Raw genomic sequence first — 18,756 nt, forward strand, 5'->3', positions numbered from 1 at the left:
TTACCCAGCAGCAGTGTCTGTGATAGACGGGGGCCACCCAAACGCCCACGCGACCTGCGCGTTAACGACCGCTGCGTGCGTCCGCGAGGGTGTCTCAGTGCTGAGTGAGGAAGGGTCCGGAGTCCACGCGTATCAGGTTCCAAAACAGGCAAAGTTAACCGATGATCGGGGCCGGGAGGACACCCCGGAGGGTCTGGTGCAGTCGGTGTTTGATTGATTGGGTGCTGCATTCCCGGCTGTATTTGGATGAGGTGTGCACCAACCTGCATGTTTATGATTCGTGTACTCTCACGTACGACGCGCTTCAATAAATAGCACCAACAGAGGCAAAGGGGGAAAGGGCCGTGTGAGTCGTCAAGGGCAGGGAAGGGAGCTGACGCTGGTGAGCAGGTGCGCCCTCCCCCGTCTGCTGAGGGGCACAGGACGGACCCAAACAGGAACATCACAGCTCAGCGCCTTCAAAGCACCAGACCCTCGGCCGGCCTCTGACTTCCCCCACCCGTGAGGGGCCGGCCCTGCGGTCCATGCCCACCCCGCCCTCAGAGGAGGCTTTGTCGTCAGCACCGGGCACTCTTTAGTGACAGAGTGCTGGCTCGGCTGCGGTGACCTTTTGCAGAGGCAGTGGGGGCCGTCGGGGGAGGTCTGGCAGCTCTGTCCCCGCCCCTGCCCCGGGAGGAGCCGGAGCGCAGGAAGCGGCTGGGGGTCCTTAGGGCAGGACCGCCTTCAGTCCGCGTTTAACGTGGGGCAGGCTGGTGTGTGTGCATGCGTGTGTGTGTGTGTGTGTGTGTGTGCGCGCGCATGTGCGCGCGTGTGTTCCTGAGGCAGAATCCGACGGCTTCAGGGAGGTGGTGGTGGTCTTGCATAGGGCCTGGAAGAGGGCTGGAAGTCTCAGTGGCAGGTCCGGAGCGGGACCTCCGCGCCCGCGACACCTGGAGGGGAGGCGGGCTGAGCACGGCGCGGCTGGCCAGACTGCAGTGGTCTGAGCGCCAAGCTGCCGGGACAGGCCCGGGTGGAGCTGCGCCATCTAGCGGCAGCCCTCGCGCTGCAGCCCGGGCACACGCCCGTCACGGTGCCGCCCTCAGGGGGAGGGGCTCTGCGGAAGACTTTTAAGGTCCTGAGGAAGGCAGGCAGTCTCATAGGACCGAAGGTAGCAAGAGGCCTAGAAATGTCCGGATCTGGGCGACCGCGCCTCCAGGGAAGAGGGGAGGTGGACTGAGGACCAGGACAGAGACACTGAGCCCTTAGGGCTGGCAACTGGGAGCTTGGGGTCCTGGCTGGGAAGTGACGACTGGTGGAGAGGCCCGGGGCCGTGCCTGGGCCGACATTTGTCCAGCCCCGGAGGACGGAGTGTGAGGGGCCTCCCGGTGGAGCCATGAGCTGGGCGGGACCCTGAGAGCAAGGACCCCTTCCTGCTCCCTGGCAGGACGATGCCTGTGCTCGGCCCCCAGAGGCAGCTGCTGAGTCCCCTCAACTCCACGTCCCCAGCCACCCCCCGCCTCGGGCTGGCCACCAACCAGACGGGGCCCCAGTGCCTGGAGGTGTCCGTTCCCGAAGGGCTGTTCCTCAGCTTGGGGCTGGTGAGTCTCGTGGAGAACGTGCTGGTGGTGGCCGCCATCATCAAGAACCGCAACCTGCACTCGCCCATGTACTACTTCATCTGCTGCCTGGCCGTGTCCGACCTGCTTGTGAGCGTCAGCAACGTGCTGGAGACGGCCGTCATGCTGCTGCTGGAGGCCGGCGCCCTGGCCCCTCGGGCCGCCCTGGTGCAGCAGCTGGACGTCATTGATGTGCTTATCTGCAGCTCCATGGTGTCCAGCCTCTGCTTCCTGGGCGCCATCGCCGTGGACCGCTACATCTCCATCTTCTACGCCCTGCGGTACCACAGCCTCGTGACATTGCCCAGGGCGTGGCGGGCCATCGCGGCCATCTGGGTGGCCAGCATCCTCGCCAGCACCCTCTTCATCGCCTACTACAACCACACGGCCGTTCTGCTCTGTCTCGTGAGCTTCTTCGTAGCCATGCTGGTGCTCATGGCGGTGCTGTATGTCCACATGCTGGCCCGGGCGTGCCAGCACGCCCGGGGCATTGCCCGGCTCCACAAGAGGCAGCGCTCCACCCAGCAGGGCTTCGGCCTCAAGGGCGCAGCCACCCTCACCATCCTGCTGGGCCCCTTCTTCCTCTGCTGGGGCCCCTTCTTCCTCCACCTCTCGCTCATCGTCCTCTGCCCTCAACACCCCACCTGTGGCTGCATCTTCAAGAACTTCAAACTCTTCCTCACCCTCATCATCTGCAACGCCATCGTGGACCCTCTCATCTACGCCTTCCGCAGCCAGGAGCTCCGGAAGACGCTTCAAGAGGTGCTGCAGGGCTCCTGGTGAGCTGCTGGGCAGAGGGAGGAGGTGCTGTCGTGCGGCCCAAGCCCTGGGTGGCCGGGGCGGTCCCTTGGCAGAGAGGACGGGCTAGGCCATCTCTGAAGGTGTGGATGCACAGACCCTCTGGGGCCCGGGAGGGGAATGGCACGAAGCTCCAGGAGGAGCTGTGGGGGATGGATGAGGCTGGGGAGACTGCGGGGCACGGCCCACGTCTCTCGAGTCCCCCCCTCGTGCAGAGACCCGCCGCACCCACTCTGGGACCGCCCCCCCCGACCCCCGTCCACTGGGATGTGCAGTGTGGTGGCAAAAGCTGTCGGCGGTGCTGCTCCAAGGACTTTGTGACCAGCAAGGAGGAAGGCGTGGAGCCACAGTGGGAGGGTGGGGCTTCTCTCTTCTAAGGCTCGGTGGTGACTGAGAGCCAGGGCTCAGCCCATCTGTCGACACCGCACGCCCCCCGGCAGACAGTGCCGGCCAACACCTGCTCCGGGTGAAGCAGGGGCCATCGGCCTGAACTGGGGACCAGTACCCAGGCTCCTGGGGCCAGGAAGCAGTCTGGTAATAAATTCTATGCTTGGTGCAGCCTCCTTGCCATCTGTCTTGCCTCCTTCCAGAAGCTGCTTGAAGCTTGAGGTGGAGGAGTGGGGGCGGGGCTGAGGGGGGAAGGAAGGAAGGAAGTCCCAGGAACCAGCCAGCAACCGTGGCTGGGCTGCCCAGGTGAGGAAACCACAGCCCCGCCTGTGGGCGGGGAGAGCGCGGGAACCTGACCACACCCACCCGATCCTGTGCCTTTGCTTTCTCTGGGGTGCAAACCCCCGCCCAGAGCAACTGGAGTAAGGGCAGCAGCTCCCCTGCCCCCAGCCACCACCATGGTGACAAGACCCCAGCGCTGTCCAAATGCAGCAGAAGCAGGACCACAGTGACCCATGTGTGACCCCGGCCGGAACACGGCCCTCTCTCGGCCCAGTCCTGCAGCCCCTCGTCCGTATCCCTGCCTCGTCCAGCGGCAGGGTGGCCTGGAGGCTGGGGTCTGCTCTCGTCCAAGTGCTGCCCTTCTGGGAGGAGGGTCAGGGCTCCACCAGCCCTGGGGGGTGTGAGGCAAGGCCGCCCAGAAGGCCGTGAGGCTGTCCAGGGGCTACAGGGGTGTCCAAGCCCCAGGGGAGTGGGTCTCTGCGGTGGACCGTGCTGACTGATGCTGGGAGCCCTTGGGTCCTCCCTCTGCTGCAGCCCTGGGCTGAGTTCCCACCTGCTTCCTCCGCAGACACAGCATACATTCGACCCCCTTCCTGGTACAGGCTCAGTGGAGGAACAGTAACGGTATCAGCCAACTCCAAGGCAGGTCTAGTAATGCCTGCAGCCCCTGCCGCCCCCTGGCCAGCCACCCGAGCCCTGTCCCGGCCAGTTCCTGCCCGCCCACTGCTGGCAGCTCCAGCCCTGACTGCTGACCTCGGGGCTGGGAGCTGGTTCCCAGCAGGGCCGGCTTTTGCTGGGAGACGGGATGATGAGTCAGCCTCGAGCCGGGCACCAGAGCCCTCTGGGGATGGACGGGGAGCTGGCCTGGCCCGATGCCACCCTGCGGGGCGGCAGGGCTGGTGATGGGTCCTGGTCAACTGGATGCAAAGCTTCTTCCTTTGCTCATCAGGGAGGCGTGGCCAGCTCCAGGGAAGAGCCAAATGCTCCCCAGGACCCCCTGAATGGGGACAGGGAGGGGCCCCAGGCGGCTGGAAGCCAACCACAGAAAGCCACATCATGGACGTGTTGTGAGGGAGGGCGTCTCTCGAGAACAAAAGGCCCATTTCTAGACTTGCCAAACTGGGGAAGCTGCAAGAGGAGAAAGAGAGGGGCGCGCACACAGCTACACCACACAAGCCGTGTGAGCGCACACACAGGAACAGGTCCGCATGGTGTGGCTGAGACCCTTCCTGAGGATTTTGTTACGAAATATCAGGAGGACTTGATGATAGGCGGTTTCACTCTAACGTCTGACCCCAGCAGACTGCTAGGCCAGTGGGTCGTCCAGCCTCTGAACTGCGCGTCCACTTCACCGCCTCCCTTCGCTCTCTTATGCGCACACCATCTCCCTACATAGCTCCCCTAGCCCACCGAATTTCCTTGGCCTCACTTGGACCAAGACCCCAGGGGTACAGGTGACATCAGGGAGAGTGAGTCAGACAGAAACCACCACCTCCCCCCACCCCACCCCCAGTCAGTTCTGTGCCTGGCTTGTTTGTGTCCTTCTGACAATTCCTGACACCGAAGTTCACTGAGCAGCAGCTACATGCCAGGTGCTGTGCCTGGCAGGGGTACAGAGCAGCCCCCCCTGCTAGGTCCATTTGGAATCTCATGGCAGCCCCCTGGGGAAGAAGGGGCAGGTGGCATCCCCCAGTGCAGAGAAGAACAGTGAAACTCAGAGCTGCCATAGCAACCCACCGCCCCCCTCCTGCACTCACAGCCCTTCTGACTCAGACGTTTGTTTGGGAGCCCTGCCCCATGATTTCTTTCTTCTGGAGAGAAGTCGGTGCCTGCTGCGGCCTTTTCCTGGCTACCCCACCATTAAGGGACCCGGCAAAGCTCAGAGTACCTGGTCCGCCCCTTCGCGACACAAGACAGGGAGCTGGGAGGCGCCCATGTTGGCCTTTCGGGGTGGGAAATGGGGTTGGTCCCTACACAGGTGTGGACAAGAAAGACCCTCCTCGCAAAGCCGAGGGGCGAGGCTGCCGCTGGGGTGGGATAGAGGCGGCAGCCGGGCCGGGGGCCGAGGGCCAAGGGGGCTTCTATTGTCCTCCCTGGAGCTCGCCAGCCCCTCCTTTCGGGTGCGCGGTCCCCAGACCCCTGGGGCGGCGGGAGGAGGCGCTGCAGCGCGCGGTGGAGCGGGGATGCGCGGTGCTGATGCTGCAGCCCTGCCGCATTCTGCGGCGGCGTCCCCGGATTGGCCGCGCGCGATGACGCCAGGCCAGGCGCGGCGGGCGGGGCCCAGCCTATAAGAGCGGGCGGCGGGGGCGGCGGATCCTCCGCAGCCAGCCCCGGCCCCAGCGCGTCCGCCTGCGTCCCGCAGCCGCCCGCCACACGCACCGAGCATGAGGGAGATCGTGCACATCCAGGCCGGCCAGTGCGGCAACCAGATCGGGGCCAAGGTGAGGCCGCGCGCCGCCCCCCTGCGCCGGGCTCCGCACCCGGCGCGCATCCCGCGTCCCCCGCCCCCTCCTCGAGCCGGTCCCCGGGGGGAGGGAAGCAGGGAGGCGGTACGCGCAGAGCCGCACCCCGAGCCTCACTCGCCACTGCGAAGCCTAGAAGAAAAGGATGGGCTTGCCCTCGCTGCGGGCTGCCGGGACGCCGGGTCGTCCCCTCTGCCATTCCCACCCCCGCCTTTCCGCTGCCCCTACCGGGCTCACCTCGGGCCTGCGGGAGCACAGCCCAGGTCAGCCGCTAAACTCCATCCACCCGCCGCTGCAGGTGCGGGGAGGCGGGGGGGGCGCTGGCTGGGCGTGGCCCTCTTCTCTGGGGTCACAATGCAGCCTTAGGCGAGATGGGTGGGGTGGGCAGGTTTGGGTGGGGCTCGCCCCAAAGCCATAATGATCCCCCCCCCCGGCACGCCAGTAACTTGGTACCCTCCAAGAGTCCAGAGCCGCCCCATGCCCCCGCCTAGCTGTGACCACCCTCAGCTTCCTGGCCGCACCCTTTTCCTTTGTTGGGGGAGGAATTGGGCCCGGACTCGGGATGACCTTGGTTGAGGACTGGACTCTCCCTCAGCGTAGCCCTGCCTGGGCAACCCCTGGCCCCTCGCCACAGGGTTGGATCAAACCCACGTAGGGACCGCGAGTCTCGGGGTCGGACGTGGGAACAAAGCCGGGGTGGGCGGGTGGGGTCGAGAGCTACTTCACCACTAGGCCCCTCCCCTCCATTGTTAGCCCACCTCACAGATGTTGGAACTGAGGCGGGAAGGGGATGGCGTCATCCCCAGCCGAACCCGGGAGGCAGGTGTCCCATCCCTAAGTCCAGCGAAGCTGTCCCTTGCCCAAGGTCACACAGCAAGTGGAGACAGAGCCTCTCCACCCTCCGGCTCTCCGTCTCTGCAGATGCCCGGCACAGGGCTCAGGCTGAGTGGGTGCGGCCTGCTGCCCCCTGTGCTGTCCTCAGAACAGTATGGGGGGGGGGGGGGCGGGTGGCTTTGTCAGCACCAAGGCCAGGGACCCAGCGAGGGCTGGTGTCGAGCTGGTTCCCCAAGGAGGCAGTGGGAGGAGACAGGTCCTGGAGGGGAAGGGGCCAGGAAAGGCTTCCTCTGGAGGCTGTTGCCATGGAAACCGGGCAAGAACAAAAAGCTAATTACAACAGGGCTGGGGCAGCCACGTGGCTGACATGTAAATTGCAACTTGGGCTGTAGGGTGGAGGCGCCTCACATGGGGGGGAGGGCGTAGTGGGGAGACACCCTAATCACCGAGGAGACAGCTGTGCCTGCCTGAGGAAGGGGCTGGGGGAGGGGAGGCCTGGGGGACCAAGGCCTCAAATTAAATCAGGGCTCTGAGGGCTGTCACTGACAGCTGCCCTGGACGGGCAGAAGGGGCCATGGGCTCATTAATGTGGTCACAGGGGCCAGGCCTGCCCTGAGCATCTGCTCCTCCGAGAGTCAGGGGTCACTGAAGGGAAGCAGGGCAGCCTGAGTCCCACCATGAGCCTGGGGGAGTGGTGATCCTGTCACGGGGTTTCCTTCTATGGCTGGACCGGCACTGATCAGGCAAACGCAGGTTCATGCCCAGCTGCAGCCCCCATGGGTGGGGGGCAGGGCAGAGGCAGCGGCCCGAGTGCTGGACAGTGGCCTCCGCAGAGATTTTTTTCCTGCTTCAAGTGCAGTGGCCCTTGGGTTTGCTCATTACTTTTTATTCATTTTGGCTTAATTTCCTTAACTCTTGTTTGTTTTTAAAACTAATATCTGATCCTTTTTAACAATGCAAAAGAGAGAGTGGTGGATTTGGGGGGGAGGGGGATCGTTTCTTCCTTTCCAACCGCTGCCCTTTGCAGTGACCAGTGGAAGCAGTCTAGTGGTTTCCTTCCGGCCTCCCAGCCCTGGAAAAATCTCCAGAACCAAACTGGACGCGCTCACAGCGTGTGTGGGGATTTGCCTGCCCCGGCACCCAGCACCTGCCCTGTGGACAGGCATGCGTTCCTTGGCCATTTTTGTTTCCAGCTTCCGTACTGGTTGTGACCTCCTGGTGGAGGGAGAGCAAACTTTTCTCGCCCATCACCAGCAAGCAGTAGCTGACTGGGGTGGGCAAGAGGGGCTGCTTCCCCTGCTTGGGGGCGGGCCGCCCGCTCGGGAGAGGGCCTGGCTGCGGGTGGGAATGGGAGTGGAAGTTATGGAGGGAGGTCAGGGCGATAGGGGCCAGGAGAGAGCAGGGCTCTCCTGAGAGGTGACATGACAGCATTTATGACTCGTGACGATGACCACTACGTGTTGGGCGCTGCACCTCTCGAGGCTGCGGTGGGATTGGGTGTCGCCCTTCCCCAAGGATTAAAAAAACGCCTGGGATGGACAGAGCAGGAGTTTGAATCTAGGCCTGTGTGGACACATCAGGATGGGCAGGGAGAACCCAGCTCCCACAGTGGGGCGAGGAGTCTGAGGACCCCACCCTCCGCCCCTAGGGGGCAGGGCCGTCCTGGAGCCTTTGTCTGCGCCCAGCCTCTCGGCCGCTGGGCGGGGCCTCGGAAGGGCGGGGCTTGGCCCTGACAACCAACGGGAAGAGGAATTTCCTGGTTTCCGCACTCCACCCCCACCCCCGCCCCTCCCAGTTGGGTCCAGCTTAACGCCCCCCCAGTCGGCCAGCCCTCCCTCCCGGGAGCCACTGCACCCCTCTTGCCTGGGCTCCTGCGCGCGCCCCGCCACCTCCCCCGCCCACGAGCATAGGCGCCGCAAAGGTCAGTACCACGGACAGCGCCGCGGCGCGCGCCTCCAGCTCGAGACAAAACCGTGGGGTCTGAAATAGGAGCCCTGGCCTGGACCCTGGGGTCCGCGCGCCACGTGGCAGTTTTCTTATCTGTAGTGATGATCATAATATTCTTTAATTTATAAAATAGTATTTTGTTATTTATTAAATGTTATATGATCTGTATATATAATATATTCTAAGTTTTATTATTTTAAATCACAATTCGTATTTGTTTTAACTACAAAAGCAATTATTAACGTATTCTCCTACTAAAAAGTTGAAACATTGCAGATAAGGCTAAAGTGCCCATGTAAGCACCTCGCCCCTCTCCGTCCCTCTCTTCAGGCAGGACAAGTTATTTTCCACTATTCTAGTCCATCTTCCGTGCATAAGCACCTATGTGTAAAAAGTATAGCATCTGCTGTGAGATTCTTGATTTTACTCTGTATGTCATTGCAATGTGCCTTTTCCCCTAAGGGTGTGCCTTGGAGATCTGCTCATACCAGTGGTGATCTCTTATTGCAACACAATATTCCAAAGTATATTGATTTTTTTCAAGTATCTTTTATTTTATTTATCAGTGAATATGACTTTACAAATTTAAATAACATCTAAGGCCTTTTAATTTTGTGAGGCCAACATTTGCTGACTGCTTTTATGTGTCAGGCCTTGAGTTGACCACTTGAAGTGGGTATCGTATTATGTCCACTTTACAGATGAGAAAACGGAGGTCCTGAGAGGTGGAGTCACTGGCACACACTGGCCAGTGCTGGGGTCTGCACTCACTCTGGTCTGCTGCCTCCTGGAAGCCTATGCATGTCATAGAGCGGTCCAGAGAACTTTCCATAGACGTGTTGGTGGCTCAGTGGCTGAGTCACTCTCTCCCCCTCCCACACTTGCCATCTCAAGCTCATCCCTTCTCTACAGGGGCTGTGGGTATCTCTGAAGCCAGAGGTCTGGGGTATCCCAGGGCTGTGGGAACCAAGGCCCGCGGCTCACACTGTCCTGAGGAGGGCATGGAGAACCCAGCAGTGGGAGGAAGCTCTGATCAGGCCCTGAATGCCTCAGTGACACCTCTAATTCCAGCGGTAATGCACACTTAATGCAGAAAAAAAGAAGAAAACTTATCAATGACAAAAACACACAAAGGAGGAAGAAGTCCAGCTCCCGCCCTTGCTGAGAGCTGACCTCTGATAACTCTCTCTGGGTGAAATGCCAAGATTCTTCTGTACATTTTATAATAATGACAGTTCATACTTCTCAGGTTTAAAAATGTTTTTATTTTTAACTAATCTTTTTTTTTTTGAGAAGTTAACATGTGCCCGTGACAAAAATTCCAAAAGAACCAAACGGTGTGCAGTGCCAAAGCCTCTCCCCCAGCCCCGGACCACTCTCTCAGGCACGGCTGCCTCCCCCAGCCCCGGACCACTCTCAGGCACGGCTGCCGGGAGCAGATTTTTGAATGTCTGTCAGAGACATCTATATATAGATACGCACGTGAAAACTGATTTCTAACTGCTTTTCTCACTGAGCAGTCTTTTCCAGAGCACATGACCCATGTGTAGAGGCCCTTTGCTTCTTGGGGCCTTCACACCCGTTCTTCTGAGTCAACCCAACCCTGAGGGGCAAAGGGGAGGGGCACTGGTAAGTCACACGGTGTGTGACCACGATCTCCGGCCTGCATGGGCAGCTGTGCTCTGAGACAGCCTGGAAGTGCCCCTGGGGCGAGCACAGAGCACTGCGCAGCCTTCCCTTCACCCAGGGCGGGTGTCTTTGCGTGCTAATAATCCCACACGGTACTCACCATTCACAGGCTCTGTGCAGAGTAACTTGCTTTATTCTCGCAACAACCTGGCTTCATCATCAGGCCCACTGAACAGGTGAGGCCACTGAGGCACAGAGAACCTTCAGGACCTGCCCAAGGTCACGCAGCTGGGAAGGGGTGGTCCTGCCCTGCCCCAGTCCTGAGAGAAGTGCGGTAGGTTCCTGCCCAGGGCGAGCAGGGCAGGAGGCCGTGGGGAGAGTGAGCCCTTGAAGCCGGGGCTGTGCCATCTCAGCTTGGACAGTCTGGGTAACCCCAGGCAAGTCATTCCCCACTCAGGCCCCTGTGGTTCCTGTTGGCTGAGGCCGCTGACGTGCTGGACGCTGCCAGGCCCTGTCACTGGACATCTTTGCCTCGACACTAAGGGGCATGTGTATCCTGGACCCTGTCTCCAGCGCTTACCTTCTCTGTGCTTCAGCTTTCTCATCTGAAAGGAGGGAATTAAAAGCGAAACACCCCAAGAGGGTGTTTATTACTCATGGAGAAGTAGACTGTCCAAGGCCCCTGGTCACCAAGGGCAGAGCTGGGTCTGGGGATCCGGGTCTGTGTCAGCTGAGCCCTGAACCACGGTGAAGGCTCTGGTCTCCATGGACATGCATATTTATTATGATAATTTTCTTACAGATGACAAAGCTAGGGGCTCTTTTTCAAAGTCACTCAAAGGGACTGGTGCAGGCTTTGGGTCCAAGCCCCTAATTTCGTACCAGGGCTTCAAGGCTACGGGAGGGAAGGGGCCTGGTGGGGGTCACAACCACCTACTGACCCCTCCGTTCCCCCTGCAGTTCTGGGAGGTCATCAGCGACGAGCACGGGATAGACCCCAGTGGCAATTATGTAGGGGACTCGGACCTGCAGCTGGAGCGCATCAGCGTCTACTACAACGAGGCCTCTTGTGAGCCCCCATCCTGGACCGAGGGGTGGGGTGGGGGGACCTTGACTGCTGGGTCCCAGCATCTCTGCCTTCCTTTTGGTTGGCTGGCAGGTGCGACCAGAGACTCACAGAATAAAGACAGGGCATCCTAATAACCCTAGCGAGATTCAAATGTGTTTAATGGCCATGAGACACAAGCACAGTCTGGTGGAATGGCCAGGGCTGGGCAGGGTCCCAAAGGCCCCTTCAGGAGGCCCATGGGAGGGTCCAGAGCAGGGGTTACCTGGAGAGGTCGGGCAGGGGGCTACTCAGCAACTGGTGCGAAATGGTGTCTTTAGTGAACTGGCAAAATATTAACCTGCCCACGTAGACATGGGATTTGGTCCTGGCTGTCCGGATGTCAACCATGACTCCCTTTTCACACGTGGCTCCTGCCTCTCTGACCCCAGAGTCTGAGCTCTTAGGGTGAGAGCACGAGGCTGGCAGTCCGGGGCAGGACGTAGGGGGCAGGAGGGGCGCCTAGCTTCTGTGACCCATGTAACCCACCCCTCTGCCCTCAGCTCACAAGTATGTGCCTCGGGCCATCCTGGTGGACCTGGAGCCTGGAACCATGGACAGCGTCCGGTCTGGGGCCTTCGGGCACCTCTTCAGGCCTGACAACTTCATCTTCGGTAAGTTTCCCCTGCCCCAGCCTCTCCTGGTGGACCCCACTGCCGGCAAACCCAGATCAACAGAAACAAGGGCAGAGTCAGCCCTGCCTGTGACCCTGCAGAGCAGACCTGATCTCCCCAATCTGCAGCCTGGGACAGAGTCCCAGAGAAAGGGTTCTGTGCAAGGAGCAGAAACCACTTGTGATTTCAAGCAGAACGATGTGTGCGACAGAGGCTTGAGCTCACAGGATCCTTAGAGAGATGGGGGCGGGGGCGGGGGCGGGGGGGCAGAAGCAGTGCCTCCAGAGGATACTGGCTCACGAGCACGTGACGTTGCTGTGGTCAGGTCAGCTGTCCTCACGCCCTTGAGTCTGGTGGCAGGGCCCTGGGTGCTCACACAGTGACAGGAGGAAGGCCACAGCCCACTTCCACCCCCCAGCGCTCAGCACCCCGACTCGTGGGCGTGAGCCTCTCCCGACCCCGGGCTGTGAGGGGTGCTGGGGTTGCAGTTTACCCTTCCAGCACAGCCGGCCAGAGGGTGGATGGCCTGGAGGGGAGGGCTGATCGACTCCCCACACCGTGTGGCTGGGAGGGGTTGAGAAGGTGCGGGCAGCCCCGCTTCATGGAGGGTAAACAGGCACAGGGCTGCGTCCGCGGCTGCCATCAGGCAGGCACTGGAGGTCTGACCCCGTCCGTGTCCCCCTGCCCCCGTCCCAGGTCAGAGTGGGGCCGGCAACAACTGGGCCAAGGGCCACTACACGGAGGGTGCCGAGCTGGTGGACTCGGTCCTGGACGTGGTGCGGAAGGAGTGTGAGAATTGCGACTGCCTGCAGGGCTTCCAGCTGACCCACTCGCTGGGGGGCGGCACGGGCTCGGGCATGGGCACCCTGCTCATCAGCAAGGTCCGCGAGGAGTACCCCGACCGCATCATGAACACCTTCAGCGTGGTGCCCTCGCCCAAGGTGTCGGACACGGTGGTCGAGCCCTACAACGCCACGCTGTCCATCCACCAGCTGGTGGAGAACACGGACGAGACCTACTGCATCGACAACGAGGCGCTGTACGACATCTGCTTCCGCACCCTCAAGCTGGCCACGCCCACCTACGGGGACCTCAACCACCTGGTGTCGGCCACCATGAGCGGGGTCACCACCTCCCTGCGCTTCCCGGGCCAGCTCAACGCCGACCTGCGCAAGCTGGCCGTGAACATGGTGCCCTTCCCGCGCCTGCACTTCTTCATGCCCGGCTTCGCCCCGCTCACCGCCCGCGGCAGCCAGCAGTACCGCGCGCTGACGGTGCCCGAGCTCACGCAGCAGATGTTTGACGCCAAGAACATGATGGCGGCCTGCGACCCCCGCCACGGGCGCTACCTGACCGTGGCCACCGTCTTCCGGGGCCGCATGTCCATGAAGGAGGTGGACGAGCAGATGCTGGCCATCCAGAGCAAGAACAGCAGCTACTTCGTCGAGTGGATCCCCAACAACGTGAAGGTGGCCGTGTGCGACATCCCGCCGCGCGGGCTCAAGATGTCCTCCACCTTCATCGGCAACAGCACGGCCATCCAGGAGCTGTTCAAGCGCATCTCGGAGCAGTTCACGGCCATGTTCCGCCGCAAGGCCTTCCTGCACTGGTACACGGGCGAGGGCATGGACGAGATGGAGTTCACCGAGGCCGAGAGCAACATGAACGACCTGGTGTCCGAGTACCAGCAGTACCAGGACGCCACGGCCGAGGAGGAGGGGGAGATGTATGAAGATGATGACGAGGAATCCGAGGCGCAGGGCCCCAAGTGAAGCGGCTGAGGGGTGGGACGCGGCCGCGGCCAGGACCGAGAGGTCTGTCCCCTGAGCCATGTAGCCACTGACACACCCCGGCCCTTTCCCCCACCAGGCCCGGTCATGTCACCCTAGGGCTCCCAAGTGTGTGTCCTTTAGTACTTACAGCATCCCCGCCCTGTGTGTCTTCTCAGCTGTCTTCCGCCATAGGTCAAATCCATTTTGCCTGGCCCGTTTGTCTCTCTGCTTTATTATCAGCTCCAGGCCTGATGTTTTACGGTTTGGTTTGTTTTTTTTACTGGTTTGTGTTTATATCTTGGGGGGGATACTTAATAAATTTATTGCTGTCAGATACCCGTGCCTGGTGCTGGAGATTTCTTCTTATTCTGGAAAGTTGGGGCCAGAGGAGTTAGGAGGGGCAGACAGGGAGGCCTGGTGGCGGGGGCAGGACAGAGCATCATCGTCTCCCAGTGGGGGCTGACGTGGGCCTGTGCTTGGAACCTGCAGCTGTCCCAAGGTGCAGCCCCTGGCAGGGGAGCTCCTGGCGGTGGTGCTGGAGAAGGTGGCCATGGCTGCAGGAAGCCCAGGCGTGCTCTCAGGCGACCCGGGACAAGCCCCAGTCCCCTCCAGGGTGACTCGTGCCGCAGAGTTGTCCTGTGGCTTATACGGGTGCTAGACGTTAGAGGCAGGCAGCCGAGACCCAAAGGGGAGTCAGGAAGGGGGGACCTTGAGGACTCCCCCGGAAAATGTGGTGTGCTGGACGGCTGGGGCTTGAGCCCTGGGGAAAGGGCGGGTCTGGTCGGCGAGTTGTGGGCACAGCACCCCGCGCAGCCGGACCGGGAGTGAAGTTCTGGCCCACGCGCCCCCTGGCGGTCGTTTCCTGTGGCCGCAGGGCACCCAGGGTCCCGCTGGAAGGGGAAACCTGGCCGCCCCCTCCTCGTATAGGGAGAGAAGTGGAATCCCAGAGGCGCTGCCTGCCCGGGGCCCAGGTGAGCCCGTGCAGAGCTGGACGGGCCCAGACCCTCTGCCCTTGGCCTCCCCACACCCCACCCCTCGAAGCCAGGTTCTCATCAAGGCCAGCTCCCCCGGGACACCCCTGCATCCCACCCTTCTGTGTGGATACCCGGGCAGAGAGAGGCCGAAGGGGCTGATCTGGACCAGGGAATGGAAGCCCCGAGAGGGCCGGCATCCAGGGCTCTGGCAGGAGCGGATGCTTCCAGGCACCTGCTCCGGGCCAGGCCAGCTCTAAGCCCGTCGCACGGCTGACCCTGAAGAGCTGTGCTCGCCCACCTCACAGGCAAGGCGGCCAGGTTACAGTGAGCGTGACTGTTTGTGTGTGAGGGTCTGAGCCCTGCTCTGCGCCCTCCTCTCTGGGTTGTGAAGGCCCCGACTCCACGTCCACGGCAGCTTCACAGGGCTGCGGCCTCCATGCACGGCAGGGGAGGGATGTCCACAGCTCAGGTTCTCAAGGGGCTCAGTGACCCCCAAAGACTTGAGTCCCCCGCCAGGTGTTGACAAAGCTCCTGATAGCCAGGTGCTCATGCTGGGTCCCCCGGTCCGTGGTCTTCCCGGGCTCTCTCCTGAGGGGTGGAAAGCTGTGCCTTGTTTAACCTTTACAGTGAGGCCACCAGGTTTCCAGGCAAGAAACGAGGCTCAGAGACGTGAGTGTCTGCCCGTTGGCAGGTGGCACAGCCGGGGGTCCGGCCCAGGCTGTGTATCTCTCCACTTTGCTTCAAGTGGCCACAGATCCACTTCCCTCCGGAGCACCTGCACCTGTGAGAACTTCGTCCTGGCTCGGGTCACATAGATGAAGCTGGCCTCCTTGGGCCGCCCTGCCTTCTCTGCCTAGACTGCAGCCCCGCTTTAGCACTCACGATGGCCTAGGACACCTCTGTTGCTCCCCGGGGTTCCTCTCTTGCGGGAGGGGCTTGGCACCTCCTTCCTCCAGCCCTCCCTCCTCTCCTCCTGCTGCGTCCCTCTGCCCCGTCCCTTGAGCCTCCGGCTCCCTTTCTTTCTTTTTTTTTTTTTTTCGGTTTGCGGGCCTCTCACTGTTGTGGCCTCTCCCGTGGCGGAGCACAGGCTCCGGACGTGCAGGCTCAGCGGCCATGGCTCACGGGCCCAGCCGCTCCGCGGCATGTGGGATCTTCCCGGGCCGGGGCACGAACCCGCGTCCCCTGCATCGGCAGGCGGACTCTCAACCACTGCGCCACCAGGGAAGCCCCGGCTCCCTTTCTTATGAGGGGCCGTTTAGTTCTCTCCTGTTTTCCTCAGTCCTAGCCTCACTCCTCGCAGACATTGTGGAGCAGAGACAAGCCAGCCCTGGGCTCCGCGTGAAGTCCTGACCCACGGCGTCCCTGAGCGAGGTGAATGGCTGTGCTTTATGTCAGCGCATTTCAGAGCAGTTCGCTGTGCACCTGAAAACAGGAACACACGTGGAAAGTGGCTGGAACAGCATGTGGCCCATAACAAAAGCCCTAAGTGTTAGCTCTTACATGCCTGTTATTATTGGTGAGGCGAGATCATGTGCAGGGATGCCTGGACAGGAGGGGGCAGGAGAAACCCGCTCAGGGGTTACCCAGTCTCACCTGAACCTCCCCGAAGGGCTCTGATGGGCCCAGTGCCATCCAGTATTGACACCACTGTTGGATGGCCTTTGGGGCCGCCTACCTCACGGGCTGTTTTGCCTTCAGGTCCGCCTGTCCCTTTCAGCCTGGGTGATGGGCCAGGGGCATCTAGACCTGGGCACACTCCCGGCCCTTGCCCTGCGCCCTCAGCCTGGCATGCAGGGCTGCTCAGGGGCCAGGAGATGGCCTCACCCCCAGGGACAGGGCTGCCAGAGCAAATACAGGACGCCCAGTTACACTGGAATTTCAGATGAAGAACAAATAACATTCCACTTGGGGACATGTTTATACTAAGCAATTATTCCTCAGTTACAAAATCTGGAAATCTGAGACTGGGGTCCCCGGCAGCCCCACAGCTGGGCCTGTTCTGGGGGCCAGGCAGCCCTGAGCTCTTCACCCACTAGGTCACACGTCCCGGCACACTTGTGAGGCGGATGCTTCAGGGGAAGGGGCCGAGGCCTGGAGACAGGCAAAGCTGCCCAAGACCCCAGCCTCCAGGGGCAGGGACACAATTTGCACGGAGGATGCCGGAGCCGAGTCATCATGGATCCCACCACCCCTGGGGGACAACGACAGCTTGAGAAGGGAGGCAGTGAGTGTGGAATGGAGATGACCGTCAACTCTGCCCCTCTCCATGTGGCAGGGCACTTCCCCTCTCTAGGGCACCTTCCCCAGCTGCGAAGAACACGTCCACTCATATTTTAGGAGTCGGAACTCCGTATAGATTCAATCGAAAGAAAAGACTTAGGCTCTTAAAATTCTTTGAAAGCGACTTGCTTAGATAATAATAAATGAGTGGGTACACATACGAGTGCAATAAAGCTCCGCATGTTGAGGCCACCACGTGCAGGGGCTGCTGCCAGCACAGGTGTAGGGTTTGGGGTCCTCCCCAGGAGAGGATGGGCCAGGGCACTGGCGCTGTGGAGGAAGGATGGAGCGAGGCAGAACTGGAGGGAATGAAGTCACAGTGGGCTGGTGTGACGACACCCACCGCAGACCAGGACTGCGAAGCTGAGCAGGATCCCGTTTCCTGGGGAACTGCAGAGTTCAAGTATTAATACGCATGGGACATTGGTGTGGGTGCTTCCGTATGCTTTTCTATCTTCTTCTCTGAGAGTTTCAGAGGAGGACTGTATTCTCATCCAGCAGGAACCATTTGTAAGGCCAGCTGAGAGTCTCCCCGGGACTCCTCCACTTTCCAGCACCTGTCATACAGCTAACACTCCTTCCAGCAGCCCTGGGGAACACAACGGCACGACTGTCAGAGGAAAACCAGAGAACAAAGATGAACGTGGTGGTGCTAACGCTAGAATCGATCAGTGGCTGCCTGGGGACAGAGGTGGGGACAGGGTGGGGGGGTGGCAAGGGGGCAGGAGGAAGCCTTTCAGGAAGAGGAAGGATAGGGTTACCATCTTAGTCAGCGTCATAGTTTCTCAGGTGTATGCAACTGTCAAAACTGATCAGATGGTGCACTTGAACACGAAGCTTGTGTGTCAATCACACCTGCATAAAGCTGTCAAGAAAAAGGAAACTTCCAACAGCTGTCATCTCACCACAAATCAAAGGCAGTGTGTTTACAAGGACCCGCAGCCCCTGGCCTCTCCCGTTCCCCTCCTCGCCCTTCGCTGTTCACCAGACTCTGGCCACAGGAGCCCGCTCTCTGTTGCGCTGGCACATAGCCTCTTGTGGCGCCTGGGGGCCTTCGCAGGTGCAGCTCCTGAGCGCTGTTTCCCAGCTGTCCTGCGGTTCTCTCCTTCTTAACGCGTGGGTCTGGAGCACGACGTCCTCCTCCCAGACCTTGTTTGCCACCTTGTCATCCTGTGTATTTTCTTCCTGTGCTTCATATCTCTTACTGATTTGCATCTTTGCTTATTGTCTGTCTGGCTCCTTGAGTTCTGGGGCCGTGTCTGTCTTCTCCCCGCTCTGTCCCAGGGGGAGTGGGCCCCTTGCCAGGTGGAACATTCTTCCTCTCAGGGCCAGTCTCACTCAGGACTGGCCCTTCCTCAGTCCCTGTAAGTAAGTACCTACGTGTCTAGGTACTGTTCTAGGCCCCAAAGAGTGAAGAAAGCAAAAAAAAAAAAAACCCTTGTCTACAGCCTTTATTTAGTGTCTGGTGCGGGGCAGGGGGTGGAGGTGGGGTGGAGACAAAAATCAAGTGAAAATGTACAAGACAGAGGACATCAGGCAGTGACACGAGTCATGGAGAGAAACCTAGCAGGCGCCCCTGGAGAGCAGCAATTATACTGGTTCCCACAGACACAGACTTCTCCAGCTCCCGCCCCCATCTCCACTGAGCAGCCCCTAGTCTCACTGTGCCTCAGTTTCATCCTCTGTGAAATGGGGTAGAATTGCAGTGCTTCCCTCCCTCACCAGTTGTGAACATGGGTGGAAGGAAGTACAACCATCTGCTGCTTGCAGTGATTCCCTCTTCTGTTTTTCCCCCCTCAACCACTGGGGTTTCAAAGAAAATTAGGGGACTTCCCTGGTGGTGCAGTGGTTAGGAATCCATCTGCCAATGCAGGGGACATGGGATCGAGCCCTGGTCTGGGAAGATCCCACATGCCATGGAGCAACTAAGCCCGTGTGCCACAACTACTGAGCCTGCGCTCTAGAGCCCGCGAGCCACAACTACTGAGCCTGCGCTCTAGAGCCCGCGAGCCACAACTACTGAGCCCACGTGCCACAACTACTGAAGCCCGCACGCCTAGAGCCCGTGCTCCACAGA

General features: G+C 60.7%; 1 protein-coding gene across 2 annotated transcripts; it reads left to right on the forward strand.

Annotated features, from left to right (window-relative positions):
* The first annotated feature begins 1,427 nt into the window (after positions 1-1,427).
* TUBB3 (tubulin beta 3 class III) lies at positions 1,428-13,764 on the forward strand. Of its 2 annotated transcripts, XM_065899573.1 has the most exons (5): positions 1,428-2,374; positions 5,371-5,503; positions 10,895-11,003; positions 11,543-11,653; positions 12,350-13,764. In XM_065899573.1, the coding sequence occupies exons 1-5, from the start codon at positions 1,428-1,430 to the stop codon at positions 13,423-13,425; spliced, it is 2,376 nt and encodes a 791-aa protein (XP_065755645.1). In that variant the 3' UTR covers positions 13,426-13,764. The 2 variants fall into 2 exon arrangements, with proteins under 2 accessions (XP_065755645.1, XP_065755646.1); XM_065899574.1 differs by lacking the exons at positions 1,428-2,374; positions 10,895-11,003 and having other exon boundaries at positions 5,447-5,503; positions 11,551-11,653; positions 12,350-13,425.
* Positions 13,765-18,756: the final 4,992 nt, after the last annotated feature.

Source organism: Phocoena phocoena, chromosome 20 (assembly GCF_963924675.1).
Source record: "Phocoena phocoena chromosome 20, mPhoPho1.1, whole genome shotgun sequence".
In the NCBI taxonomy this organism is placed as follows: Eukaryota; Metazoa; Chordata; class Mammalia; order Artiodactyla; family Phocoenidae; genus Phocoena; species Phocoena phocoena.